The 14,910-nt window shown below is 39.0% G+C and overlaps 1 protein-coding gene across 1 annotated transcript in view; it reads right to left on the reverse strand.

The window, feature by feature from the left end:
* Nucleotides 1–3,752: 3,752 nt before the first annotated feature.
* SCRB3 (scavenger receptor class B member 3) overlaps nucleotides 3,753–14,910 on the reverse strand; it is a 33,986-nt gene continuing 22,828 nt past the window's right edge. The window contains exons 6-11 of the mRNA XM_028174976.2: nucleotides 11,346–11,554; nucleotides 10,645–10,753; nucleotides 9,680–9,840; nucleotides 7,765–7,869; nucleotides 6,342–6,489; nucleotides 3,753–5,609 (exon numbers count right to left, since the gene is read on the reverse strand). Of these exons, the coding sequence (XP_028030777.2) occupies nucleotides 5,493–5,609; nucleotides 6,342–6,489; nucleotides 7,765–7,869; nucleotides 9,680–9,840; nucleotides 10,645–10,753; nucleotides 11,346–11,554 (849 nt within the window). The 3' untranslated portion in view covers nucleotides 3,753–5,492. The remainder of the gene's footprint in view (nucleotides 5,610–6,341; nucleotides 6,490–7,764; nucleotides 7,870–9,679; nucleotides 9,841–10,644; nucleotides 10,754–11,345; nucleotides 11,555–14,910) is intronic.

A 14,910-nucleotide genomic window follows, 5' to 3' on the forward strand; every position in this document is an offset into this window, starting at 1 on the left:
GCGTAGTGGGGAGTGTTAGGTTTTATTTTCGTTACGGATTTTCTTGATTCGGTCGCCGTGCTCAAAGCCCGCGATAAAAGCTATGTAATAGCTTAAAAAATGAAAATCACATAAAAAATAACTTCAATAAACTTTTTATTTTATAAAACACGAAAAATGAAACACTTAACAATAATATTTATTTATAAACGTATACATAATATATTTTATAATACATAGAAACTGATAATATATGTTTAATTACAAAACACTGCGCTCAATTCATATACGACACAATTATATACGACACAATTCATTATTTACCTACAGGGCAAATGTTAAGGATTCTCGACATGATAACATAAAATCTTAAACTTTGTTATATAACCTCATATTTTATTAAAACGAAAACAACAAAAAAACATTGATTCAACTAGAAAGCATATCTTTAAAACCATCTGACGTGCGGAGTCAACAAAGGTACCGGAAACACATTTTCCTACCTAAACTACCTTCTAATTTAAAATTTAAAAAAAAATTATTTTTCGGTTAAGAGCTTTATTTATTACCTCGCGCCCTGTACGCGGCGGTCAATTCTGAAATTCACTAACAGTAAGATAATATCGTCTCAAGTGTAAAGAAAATACGGTTTTAATTTATATAAAATTGTTTTTCAGTTAAGAGCTTTATTTAATAATTCGCGCCCTGTACGCGGCGGTCTATTGTGAAATTCACTAACAGTAAGATGATAACGTCTCAACGGTTAAGGAAATACGGTTTTAATTTCTATAAATTGTTTTTCAGTTAATAAGAGCTTTATTTGTTATCTCGCGCCCTATACGCGGCAGATAATTCTGAAATTCACTAACAGTAAGATAACGTCTCAACGGTTAAGGAAATACGGTTTTAATTTCTATAAAATTGTTTTTTAATTAAGAACTTTATTTGTTAATGTGTTTGACACACACAGACTGATACTCTTTTGTGTATTGTTAGGGTTGCGGTCAAATTGAGAATAGAATATATAATAGAATAATATAATGAATAGAACATGAATAGAATAACATATTGTTTATCTTTAATATTATTTATCTATAGTGTAGTCTTGGCGAACTGTGATTATATTAGAAGTATGATAGTCCTTGATAATAGAATCATAATAATGTTGAAACTTAGAATTTCAATGAATTATAGTCGAATTTCGACTACTGAGGGACCATTAGTATTGATAATTAGACACATAAAAATATTTCACACTAGCGACCCGCCCTCGCTTCGCTTCGGAAACATTAAAACACACATGAAACCAAAAAAAATAAATTAAAAAAAATTTAAAATAAGTAGCTTATGTTCATCAGGGACAATGTCGGCTTGGATGGAAAAAGAATTTTTCAAATCGGTCCAGTAGTTTCGGAGCCTATTCGAAACAAACAAACAAACAAATCTTTCCTCTTTATAATATTAGTATAGATATAAATATTATATGTAAGTTTTAATTAAATCCTACAACAATACCTGATAAATAGGGCATCTAGATTTTAGTCTGTGAGCTAAATGTAATCAGTCAATGTGCTTTGCTTTCTTTGGGCAGAACTATGAGCAATTCCGGTCCTAACCTCTCATACAATAAAGGCATATTATTGCTTAACAAATTTTCATATCACAATAGGTAATTCGTTCGACTAAGATTATAAAAAAGCGACGATTATTTTAAGATTTGTTTATTTATTTTTTGACAAATTGAACACGTCGACTGCGTTATGAGACTTAACTCTTTGACTGCCGTGTAGGTCACCGATTCCCCTACGTGGCGCATTGAAGTAATTATAACAATACCTGTTACTAAGAGCCTGAATTGCCTAACCTTGTCTTCTTCGTTTTTAATGTATGTTGTAGTCTTTTAGGTCTCTTAGAAATAGTTTCTTTGTGAATATCTTCGGATTCGTCTCTCCCAGAGTCTACTAGATAGTCTAAGTAACAGTAGCTAGCGCCTTAGTAACAAAAATCGACACAATTACTTACGTGGGCCACGTAAGTCACCGTGACCTACACGACAGTCAAAGGGCTAAGAGCCCCACCCTCGACTTTTCCCTGATGCCGCAGTCAAAACTTTTCGCTTGGTGCGTTAAGACGACAAGTCCACGTTTGTATAAGTATGGGTACATTCGAAAACATTTTGAGGCCTATCAGGTCTCATACGATAATTAAGTCCAATCTTGCCTTAGAAAGACCTCATACGTACTGGCTAAAAATTCCTCGTATAAACTTGCAGTCAACGTGTTAAGTTTTCTTTTATGATATTAATTTACCTACTGAATAAATAAATGAGGAATTTCTCGACTAGGGTGCGCGTTTTCTATACTGTACAAACATAATATGTGAATTATACACGACTAGTTTTAAGGCACATATTTATGCTAAGCAATGGAAGTGTTATCGTTTTTTTCTTCTAGCTAGTAGATCTAAGGAGATATTCCACCTTCTCACGGATCAGTAGGTGGCAGAGCTCACGGGCTCAATCTGAGAAAATTTGCTAACAATAGCCCTAGCATGAGCAGTGCTTCGCAGAATCTACCACCGGATCGGAAACGCGACCCACTGAGAAGATCCGGCGAGAAACTCAGCGAGTTTATTATCTATACGACACGTCTTTAAGGAAACTAACGAATTGACTTAAAACACATTAACTGTAGTATTGTTTTCGGTTCTCGCGAGCCGTGGTTATAATTAAAACTGTTTTTAAGATTTATTCTCGCTTATATGCAGTCCTTCGTAACCACAAAAACCCTAAAGTATTCTTTATGTAAACCAAAAATGGTGCGAGTGCAGCTTGGTACACGTGAAAGAAGTGAAACTTCTTTTGCGGTGTGCCGTATTGTGGTTTCCTTAATTTTTCATCCTTAAATCAACTTTTGTAATAGGGAATCCTGTGTATAAGAGAAACGACCTCACTCATTTTGTCTTTTCTCTCCCTACACAGTCGACTGGTGCGCGAGACGCTCTGTCTATTTTCTCACTCTCGCTCTTCCTAAATCGTATATTTTCTCTCTAGCCGTAACGAATCTGTTGCGAGTTAAATTTTATTCTCAACGTGCCTAAAGAAGTTTAACTTCAAAAATAATATAATAACTAAAGACGCGATTTTAAACCGTAAAAGGATTTTTAATTATCAAAAATTGTATATAATACATTTATAATGATCAAGACAAGTTTAATTTATTGGGAAAATATGAAATAAATAATTTTCAATGAATAGAGGGTATTTTGAAAAATAATAATATCTATTTTGCTTTCGTATCAACAACAAGTGTTGCAATAATTAAAAATTCAGTAAAACTACTAGGCACGATGTCTAACGTATGTTACTGATATTAGGAGAAAATATATGTGAAAAAAATTCAATTTTTTTTTTTTTTTCCCACCTAAACTGAGAGCCTTGAGAGGCTATGTCAGCGTAACCCTAACTTTTGTAGGTGAGCTCACGGGGCTCAAACCTGATGACAAAAAATTCAAATTAACCAGTAGAACCACAAGTGAGCGAACAGAGGAGAAACATACAAACAAACATTCATTTTTATCAATAAAAATCTTCAATCTAATCTATAAGATATGATTATAGCCGGAATGTTTGGGAATGTAAACATCCGTATGTACATATATTATTGTTTTAAAAACAAGAGAGGATTGGCATCAATTAGGGTCATCATTATTTAATATCAAAATTTAAAAAATACATTACTTTGAAATATTAAACATGATTTAATTATTTATAGTTTGATATATATTTAGAATGATTTAACAATTACATCTGAAAATATGAACTTATTTACGGAACAAGCTAAACAATAATGCGTCAAATGTGGATAGTCACGTGATCTATGGTTACATGGCCCAAGTGACGTCACACGTAGGGAAGTTTGCGCGGCAATTTTGATGGATAGATTCCTCGCTGTTATAAGAGTAATGTGTAGTGAACGGGTGTCCGTTTGTATGTCCGGCCAGCGCGCCCACTATCGGGGGACATTTCGCTTTATACGCGATATTTATCTTTGTAACTAAAGGTGAGTTTTATTTGGAGATTACCATCAAGAAAATAATAAATACAGTTCGTACTGTTACGACGGTATGAGTAACGCCATCTGTCATCATATAGCAGAAACGAATATCAAAAGAACTAGTAATATCGAGAGCGCTCGAGAAGTGTGGCGCCATCTATTATCAAATAGTGAAACGACTCGTCCTATCGGGAATGTTCTTGATAGTTGTGGACTTGTCGTGTCGACTATAAAAGCGTTGCAGAGATGACATGAAGGCAGTTAATAATCGGATCTACTCGAAGCGTAACAGACAACGGACCACCTGAAGAGCAGCGGAAGAAGTGAATTGCGAATTGTAAAGTGTTTTAAGTGTTAAATAATGTTTTAATTTGTACTTCGGTGGATTTTTTCTTTATCCCGAACCCCAGCGCGTAATAGTACGAACATAACAATATTAACATGATGCAACATACTATTTTCAGATATAAAATACTCGATTGATTTAATAATAATAATAATAATGGAGATCGAATCCGGATTTGATTTAATAATAAAACCGTTTAGTTTTCAATTAGTAGTTCTCTTTTGCCAATTGGAAAGGCAACGGTATCATTCCATACAGCCTAATCTTTCGTGTACATATTCTTTTTTTTAATGAAAAACGATATGGAGCGAAATTAAGTTGATTAATATGAAACATTAATCAATCGACATGAAATTAAGTGTAATGAGATGATGTGAGATGAAATATAATATCAGTAAAATGGTAGTTATTTACTGAGACTTTTTTGAAGATCTCAAGAAGCTACGTCCAGCAATTATATATAATTTTCCCACATTCTGTCTTTTCAATATAAAAATATTTTTACAAAAACGTCAAAAATGACAGCTGTCAAATTAGAATAACAAGTCAAAGTAAAAATCTGATTTCGCATACCACCACACCGGGATGTAATTGGAATCCCGGTAAAGTGAGATTAAAGTTCATTATCATTCTTGCTAGCTATATAAAATGTTTAAGATTATAATTAAGTCGAATTACATTCAGTCACTAACGGTCCTATTGTTCTAACTAAATTCAGTTCTAACTATTCGTCTCTCTCGCTCTTGTTCGAGATACGGTAAGCGAGAAAGCGACAAATTATATATATCATTAAAACCGAATCAATTTTAATATTTCATTATTTGTTGACGTTAATGGAAGATCTTTGAGGAATTAACGAAATTATCGTTTTTAAATAATCGGCGGCGGCATTTTATTTAGATATTCGTTAAAACTGATAATAAAAATATTCGCTGTCAAACGAAGAATCGATAAATTACTTTAGCAAATATATATCTATCGTCACCCTGTCACATAAATCACAAGTTCTATACAATCGGCTTGATTCGGACAACCCTACGCGAGGGTTGTCAGAATCCGAACCGAAAATACCTATTAATATTTATATTTAAAATAGTATATTAAATTTTCGACTATTGTTGATTCTCTTGTGACGCACTTTCTTCTATGAGAGGCGTCGTGTCTGATGAATTCAGAAGTCTTCTGATTAGTACGACTACACCTACTAATATGAGAACCACGCCGATTACCTGAAAAAATTAATTTGTTATAAATGCGTTTCGCCACCTTGCCTGAGATATCACAGTGGAAGAGGCACAGAAGCAGTCATGTACTCCGGTTTGAAGGGCCCATGCCTCAGCGTTGCTAAGGCAAGTAAGCTTCTAAAATGCTGTAAGTCCTTAACAGAGCGAAGCGGTACTCCATGCCTGGACAAAGTCAAGCTTGGCATCGCGTTCCACCTCTAAGTCGAGGCTTCCAAATATCAGTACTTCCGATTGACTCCATACAGAAGAAGGCCGTCTGGATTGACGATAATTACATTCACGTTTGGAACATCTGGGTCTACGGAGGGATTCCAGTTTTATGTGTAGTATCGTATGTTCCACGGGGAGTGTTCTGAGGAATTATTTGAGATGATCCCATCATAAACATTTATCATAGCACCGCCCGTAATTGAAGCCATCATCCACACCGCCTAGAGCCACGTCCATCTTCATAGCGTCAATCAGAGGATTTTTTACCACATACCATCCAGCATTGGATCTCCTCTCCACGGTTTTTCCCGAGCACTATGACATGTCCTTCTTCAAAGGAGATTTGAAGAGAGTACTCAACGGTAGGCAGCGGTTTGACTGTGCGCCTAGCATTTCTGATGTTCATGAGCAACCGTGATTGCTTACCATCCGGTGGGCCTTACGATAGATTATTTACAATGGCGATAGAAACAAAGTGGGTGTCTTGCATCCCCTCGATCGACTCACGGTGAGGGCGTAGAGCGCGTATGGAGTGTAGTATCGCAGCGCCAGGGCGACTCTGGCCATGTGCGCATAATCCGGCGTCACCTGCAGCTCCTGCCGGAACCAGAACATCGGCACCATCGTGTCTGGGTCCGGCAACACGTTGTTGATACTGGGGACGGGACGACGCCATGAGTCATCTATTAGTATCTATAGACGATGACCGAGCTTTCCTTTTTTTTTTTTTGATAACGCCATCTTGTTGTGTCTTTAAAGCGGTTAGTTGTCCTCAATTAAGAAAAATAGTATTATTATTCGCCGATAGATGTCGGGAAGAGTTGATTATTGAAAACACGAATAAAACAACATTTTCTGAAAATAAATCGTAGCTAGATCGATTTATCGCCCCCGAAATCCCCTGTAAACTAAATTTTATGAAAATCGTTGGAGCCGTTTCCGAGATTTAGATTATATTTGCTCGTTTAAAGGTATAAGATAGGCGGATTATAGCGTCCTTATCTACACGACACGCTTCTTAGAACTGACTAACTAATCGGATAGCAAAATTTACTGGTTTTACGGCTCACGCGACCTCAAGCTTATACTTATTTAGCAACAGAATTTGTTAAACAGGAAATTAATCTAGATCGAATAGAAACAATGTCCAAACAATAAAAAAACATAACTTTGATAAAATAAAACAACCTAATTTATTTTCATATTTGTTGAACTTTATGGTTTATTGCTCTGTGTGTACTATTTTCTCCAATCTAAAGATGTTTAGATGTCTGGAAGAGTCTCGGACATCGCGACATCTCTCTATTACAAATTGTCTTTGTTTAAGCTTTAAATGAGTGCGGCGTGGAAGTCTTATTCGTTGACTTTCATTTTTCCGCTTTAAAAAATTTTGTAGTCTGCAAAAACCGATGTGAAAGTTTTTTTTATTGTTTAGATGGGTGGACGAGCTCACTGCCCACCTGGCGTTAAGCGGTTACCGAAGCCCATAGACATGTACAACGTAAATGCCGCCACTCACTGGAAACATGGGTTGTAAGGGTCTCACTTTTAGTAATACAACGGCTGACTCATCCTTCAAACCGAAACGCATTACTGCTTCACGGCAGAAATAGGCAGGGTGGTGGTACCTACTCACTCTAACTGGCGCCATCTAGGCGGGCTCCGGATAGGCTGCCGACCGTGAGAGCTGTGGTCGTGGCGCTGACGACCGCCGGCCTGGCGTCCCGAGGGGGAGGGTGACGGCAGAGATGTGCTCCGCGCTTTACTTTCCTCCCTTTGCCTTTTCATGAGTTCTGTCTCATGCGAGGCTTAGACACAAGACAGACTTGTCACAAGACGTCCTACCACCAGTAAAAGTATAGATATGTTAAAGATTCTTGTGTCACTTAATCACGGAAACAGAGCATTTCCATTCAGGAAACCACAATACCTTATCCCCCAAACATCTCTGATGAGCAGGTTGATCTGCAGCTGCGCGGATACGGCCAGCGGCATCCCGGTGAACATCTCCAGCGCCAGGCTGAACCTGTGCTCCCTGGAACACGCGACCAGCTGTAGGGCGCCGTACGGTGCCAGCGAGACGGTAGCTCAGCGGTCGGAGAACCGGGGTAAATTACCCAAAATGCGGTAAAATTAAATTTTGGGGGGTAAAAATGTAACTTTTGTGAGTATATATTGAAGTGAAACTTCTTTAGATTCTATTCTTTTATTTATAATTTAAATTTTTTGTTATTGTTTTCTTTTCAAAATTATCAGGGGGGCTATAATATGGAAGATGCTAAAAAGAAGCGATTTCGTTTTTTTTTTGTTCTTCGCCATTGGTAATATCAACTTACACAAAAAAAATTTGGGGTAATAATTAAAAAAGTTCCCCGACCGCTGCGGTAGCTTGTATTTAAAGTGTACACATACCGTTCTCGGCACGTTATACACAATTTGAGGCACTAGTGTTGTCGTAGGAGATGTATGGAAATGGTAGTGCAAGTTAGAGAGGGAAGAGGTCGACCGAAGTAGACATGGATGGAGTGTGTGAATGACGATATGAGACAGAGAGAAATGAGTGTTGAGATGACGGCTGATAGAAGAGAATGGAAGAAAAAAATTAGCTGTGCCGACCCTACCTAGTGGGATAAGGTGGAGAAAAAGAAGAGTGTTGTCGTGAGAAACAGTTTTTTTTTAAATGGCTTGCGTATTGCCACTGGCAAAGGTCAGGAAATAGAATAATAAAGGAAAAGAATTTTATTTACCTCGAATAAAAGGATAGGATCAGTAGGTTATAAAAATAGCTCTGAATGCGAGAAATAGAGTCTAGTAGATATTACGAACTAGGGATGTGACACTAATGTCTCTAAAGACGTGGAATATTCCACAATTATAACATATAACAACAAAACAGATTGGTCCCACTTTCTTCGCTGCCTGTCAAATTACTGATGTCACTCAGTCAAACTATTGATGAGTTTTAATGCTATCAATGTTAACAAAAAACAAAAGAGAACCATGACGTATAAAACAAATCTGAACCTTGGAGTATCGGTCATTAAGGTCGAATTTTGTTTGACGGTCGAAAACTAGTCAATTTAACACTAAACATACTGTAACAGGTCAAATGACCCATTTTGAGCTTTTGCATTGACAATGCACGTACCATCTTATTGCTTTTGCACATTTAACTTCATGAATTTTTCTTACTAATTAATCTACAGTTACTATAATTTTTTATTTGTTTTGTTTTGTTTTGTTTATTTTGAGCAATACTTGTCGTATACCGTTACCTACCCGCTGTGGTAGAAATAGGTACCAGTAAGTGTTGGTATGATTAGTGTTAATATCGCGTGAATGTATGACGATTCGGAGATATCGTCTTCTCGCATTAAAGCTGTATAATTTCAAAACTTATTAATTTTACAGGAGAGTGTTTTAAAGGTTTAACATGTGATATTTTTAATATTAATCATCTTTGGAACATTTATTTTTTATTTTTTACCAGTTACATTTATCTGTCTTTTAAAGTAAGATAAAATTATGTATTCATTTTGTTAATAGTAGTCAAAACATACCTAAAAAAAATAAATAAATAAAAAAACTAAACTACACTCTTTTGACAGTATTTATGAGAAAAATACTGGTGATACCAAATGATTCCGCATATTAACTCAATTTCGAATTAATTTGAATATTTTAGGAAATTGTACATTTAATGCAAAAAGACGATATTAGTTCCGAATCTCATTGAGATAGGCATCGTCGATGAGCCGCATGCTCATCTGCTTATTGGACGATGAAGCTTAATCATAGAGTCATCTAACGGAGACACTAGAGTGAGGGGCAGCGAGACTACTCACTCCTGCGGGTCCAGACCCTGGATCTTGCTGGGGTAGTACGGGTCCGCGTCCAGGAAGTGCGGCTGGGACACGAAGGCCGGGGCTCCCAGGCGGCACAGGGACACGTTGAGGGCGCCGGGGGGCACGCAGTCCCGGTCCCTCACCTCGTCGCAGTAGCACGCCTGTCGACAACCATCAAGCTTTATCATAACCTACCCGCTGATACTAATACAGCGATATTCGAAGCTGTTCAGCCAATATTCATTGTTACCGGAATAAATCGACAATCTAATATATAAAATTCTTGTGTCCCGGTGTGCGTGATTGAACTCCTCCGAAACGGCTCGACCGATTTTCGTGAATCTTAGCGTGCATATCGGCCAGGGTGGAGAATCGAACAACATCTATTTTTCATCCCCATAAATGTTAAGGGTGGATTTATTTATTTTTTAGACACCTTTTTTTTATAATACAGCATACAAAAAAACATACAACACTAATTTTTCACCCCTCTACGATCAACCCTTATTTTTTATTTGTTAATATTTAATTTAATTTTTATTTAATTAATTAATTTTAATTAAATTTATTTAATATTTATTTTTATTGCTTAGATGGGTGGACGAGCTCACAGCCCACCTGGTGTTAAGTGGTTACTGGAGCCCATAGACATCCACAACGTAAATGCGCCACCCATCTTGAGATATAAGTTCTAAGGTCTCAAGTATAGTTACAACGGCTGCCCCACCCTTCAAACCGAAACGCATTACTGTTTCACGGCAGAAATAGGCAGGGTGGTAGTACCCAACCGCGCGGACTTACAAGAGGTCCTACCACCAGTAAAAAGCATCAGGCGATTCTACGCTCAGTTGAATACGAAGTCGAGGAGTTTCCAAGCTATAAGCAGTCCTACCCCGCAGTCATCGACAGTACAGTCCGGTAGCGCCATATTGGCATCGAACGCTTTCTTTACACTACCGACTCACCATTTTGGGATATTTGTGTCCGTTGTCGAACAGCGAGTCGTTGGCCGCGTACCGAACGCCCTCTATGTTTTCAATCAGCACGTCTTCCTTCTTGTGCAGTGTCAGGTATCTGTCAGATCGAAAACTAACACTTCAACGAGAGAAACGTCAAACGCCGGGACAAAGGAGTCGAGCCCAGAGGGTCTCACGTTCTGTCCATCTAAGTTTTTGAAGTGAAACTTCTTTAGGCGCGTTTAGAGTAAAATTTAACTCGCGACAGATTCGTTACGGCTAAAGAGAAAAGATATAATTTAGGAAGAGCGAGATTGAGAAGATGAGATATGAGAGAAGTTATATTTTATTTTTAATGAAGGATTTAAAAAAAAATATTTAATTTAATATATTCTAAGGAAAGAACACCTAGGAAGTGGGTGTGGCCTGCTGACGTAATACAGCAGCGACTTCAGACTGGTCGGACTTGAGGGGACCACTAACATATGGCCTCGTTCACGGCCTCTTTTTGACCTCGGCACCAGGGATAGACGGACGTTGTACATTCGCGTGTCAACTTAGTTACACACATTTTGTCATTAGTATTTAAAATCATTAATTGTCGAAAATTGTATTTTGTATCGTTCTAATTATATTTTTTTAATATTTTGAGTCGCAATTTCTAATTGTATATATATAGATTCCTAAGAAGATAGATTAGCTCTGCTCACGTGCATATGTCGGACGCGAAGACGAACAACTCGGGTTGCCCCAGCTCTGGGGCCCATAGCTCCCCGGTGGACCCCTTCACGTCTCCACAGTGGTCCCTGAACACGGTCCTGGGGGAGTACTTCCACAGCTCAATGTTGCCGAGCCGCGAGAAGTCCGCCGCTCCCGTGTTCATTATGAACGAACCGTCAAATTCCCTCGAGCCATTGCGCTGAAAATTGAAAAGGTTGTATTGATTTACATACCTATGTATATTTGAGGCCGTCAGCGCAGAAGTGGCCTAAGCTTACCATAGTCATTATGGAGCAATGAGGTTTAAGTTTTCATGATTTGAATTTGAGTAGGCAAAAAAACAATATTCGCAAAAATAATGTTTACAAAGCCATGTTATCTGTGGGTGAAACTATGGATAGGCCCGTTTTGCATCAAAATTTATTATATCTATACTAATACCTAGTCTTGCCATAAATACTGAGACAAAGGAAAAAAAAATCTATTGCAAATAACAATTATTTCTTTTACAGTGTGTTAGTTTAATACATAAATATAAAACAATTTAAAGTATAAAAAGCTTATTCGAAGTGATCTCCATTGGCTGCAATCCAGTCCTTTAAACGTTGAAGCCAGTTATCAATAGAAGCACGCACTCTTTCCATGGGAAAAATTTTCACTGCCAATCGTACGGATTGTTTTAGGGACTCCAAATTATCATGGCGTTTAGAGCAAGCCGTACTCTCTAAAACTGACCATAAATCATAATCCAGCGGATTAAGATCGGGACTAGACGACGGCCAGTCTTCAGCTCTGATGAAGTCCGAAACGTTCGTTTCCAACCAAGACCGCGTAGACCGAGCTTTGTGACCTGGCGCCGAGTCTTGTTGTAACGACCATTCTTGATTATTGAACATGATGTTGTTAAGGGGCTTCACTACCTTCTCAAGAATGGTATCTTGATACACTTGTGCCGATGTTTTGATATCTTTTTCACAAAAGTATGGCTCAGTCACTTACAGCTTCCTTACAGCTTTGGCCATAAAAAGGGTCATTTTGTTTGTTAAAATGTTGCTCAATTGTAAAAAAATTCTTATCCGTAAACAAAATTTTTCTATGACCTCCCTTTGCGTACTGCTTCAGTAGTTGTTTCGATTTTACCACCCTATTCTCTTTTAAATTATCACTTAAGAAATGACCAGTACGTCTCTTATAGGCTGCAAGTCCTAAGTCATCTTTTAAAATATATATTTTTTTTTTATGATTGAAAGTTTACTGGTGGCCCGAAGGCCTTTCCAGTTTCACCAGGACAGGTGGGCGAGCAAAGGCTCAGCCAACAGGGGCGGGATTTGCTAACAACTACCCGAGCGCCTCCGAAGGAGACCTAACAGCTCAAGAGTAGCTGCTTCGCGAATGAATCTACTACCGGATCGGAATCGCGACCCGCTGAGAAGATCCGGCGAGAAACTCAGCGAGCTGATTCATGGGTTAGGTTGCACGGCGAACTCTTTGTCGAGTTCGACGAGTACGGTTACCGAGGTCCCTAAGCCTGCTCCTAGTGTTAGAGCAGGCGTCTAATGCAAAAGTTATTGGATCTGATGGATCCGTAAGGACGTGTCTAGGGCGTCGACGGTGACTGGCTCCTGCATGATCAGGATTCGGGGAGTAGTCAGCGGCGGCTACGATAAGGCGATTATCATGACGCATAGCCTTATCGAAGTACCGTTCCGACGCTGACTTCATGTATTTCTGGATAGATTCGAGGCCCAGGTCGTCGTGTAGGTCAACGTTCCTCACGAACCACGGAGCTCCGACGGCTAACCTGCAAAAGCGGGATTGTAGAGATTGGAGGGTGTCTATGTGTGTGCGGGCCGCGTGAGCGAACACTACACTCGCGTAAGTCATGACGGGCCTTATGCAAGTTTTGTAAAGTGTCACCTTGTTCCGAAGGGACATTTTACTCCGCTTACAGATCATAGGGTAGAGTCTACCGAGAATAAACGCGGCACGGTCACGGACTGATTTTATATGTGGGCGGAATGTCATCGATGCATCCAGGGTAACGCCCAGGTACTTGACCTTCCTGGCCCAGGGTATGGGTTGTCTAAAGAGAGTAATCGGGGGTGTGAGATTCCTCCTCCTAATCCGGGAGGAAATCCGTGTGGAGCTTCCCCTCTGAAACACCGCAGTACTTTTCGCTGGGTTGATGTCTATGCGCCATTTTCGGAACCACATTTAAAATACGTGACATAGTTCTAGGTGCTATCTTCATTTCCCGAGATAAAATTTTTTGCTTTCGGACAGGATTTCTTCGAATTCTTTCCCTTACTGCTTTGACCACCTTTTTCGTACGAACACTATGTGGACGGCCAGATCTTTTTCTGTCACAAACAGAGGAGGTCTCATTGCACCTATTAATAGTCCGGTACACAAACATTTTACTAATACCAAGCGTATGGAGAGTTTTAAAAATTGCATTCAGCTCCATACCTACTTTGTGTAATGCTTTGTGTCAGTATTAAGCGGTAGGCAGCGGCTTGGCTCTACCCCTGGCATAGCTGACGTCCACGAGCGGCGGTAACCACTCACCATCAGGTGGACCGTATGCTCGTCTGTCCAAACGGGCAATAAAACAAAAAAACATCGTAAGTCAAATCAAAGATCTGCCAGCAAAGCGGCTCAGGGTTGGCTAATGAATGAATTCTCTTCGAAGCACTTTTATTTACGGACTTGGTGGTGGAATAGTTAGCGGTCTGACTGATGCGCCGAGGGACGTGGGTTCGATTTCCACACACACACACAAACGTTTTGTGATAGACAGGTTTGTTTGTTCTTCGTCTGGACGTTTATTATCTATATATGTATGTAAAGATAAACCTTTATCATTTAAAACCTTTAAAACTCTTTAGTTTTAAAAAAAGGATTTTTCCTATATGGTGTCACTCATCTCTTTGCCATTCAGTGATTCAAATGAATATTACAGAGCTGTGGTTTCACGTTGCGTTATCAAAGACTCCGGCAACCGAACACCGACGAACCGGCGCTAACAAAATAATCTCAACGTTTTTATTCAACAACGGCAAGGAAGCGTTAGAAGTGAGTCATTGCGTCAACGCAACAAGTACATTCATGACTGGACGTCGGAATGTAAGACTTTCACTCTTGTATAATGATTACTTTGTTGGTTCACAATCCACTCTCGACGTGTTCAGCTTAAACATAACCATCGAGGGGAGTCGTATGGTGGGTAGGGCCTTAAAACAACCTTGGGCCCGCGGTCTGCTCCCAACATCTGCAGATCGTCAAGGCCCACATACCCCGCGCGCCTTCTACCGCAAGGACCTCGTAGGAGGAAGGGGCCCCGCACCAAAACAAAAAAAAACAATGTCCTGGGTCCTGATCGCTGATCTATAGTCTTTTTTTTTGGTGCCGGCGAAAAAATAAGTACCTGCCTGCCGGTTTTAAACACCGGTCCACTAGCTTCGACCGATACAAATGCAGCGTCTTATCTTTTAGACTATGACTATGTCTTCAGGAAAGCACAGATAACATACCATAATAATATACGTATCTCGA

This window comes from Bombyx mandarina, chromosome 12 (genome assembly GCF_030267445.1).
Source record: "Bombyx mandarina strain Sakado chromosome 12, ASM3026744v2".
NCBI lineage: Eukaryota > Metazoa > Arthropoda > Insecta > Lepidoptera > Bombycidae > Bombyx > Bombyx mandarina.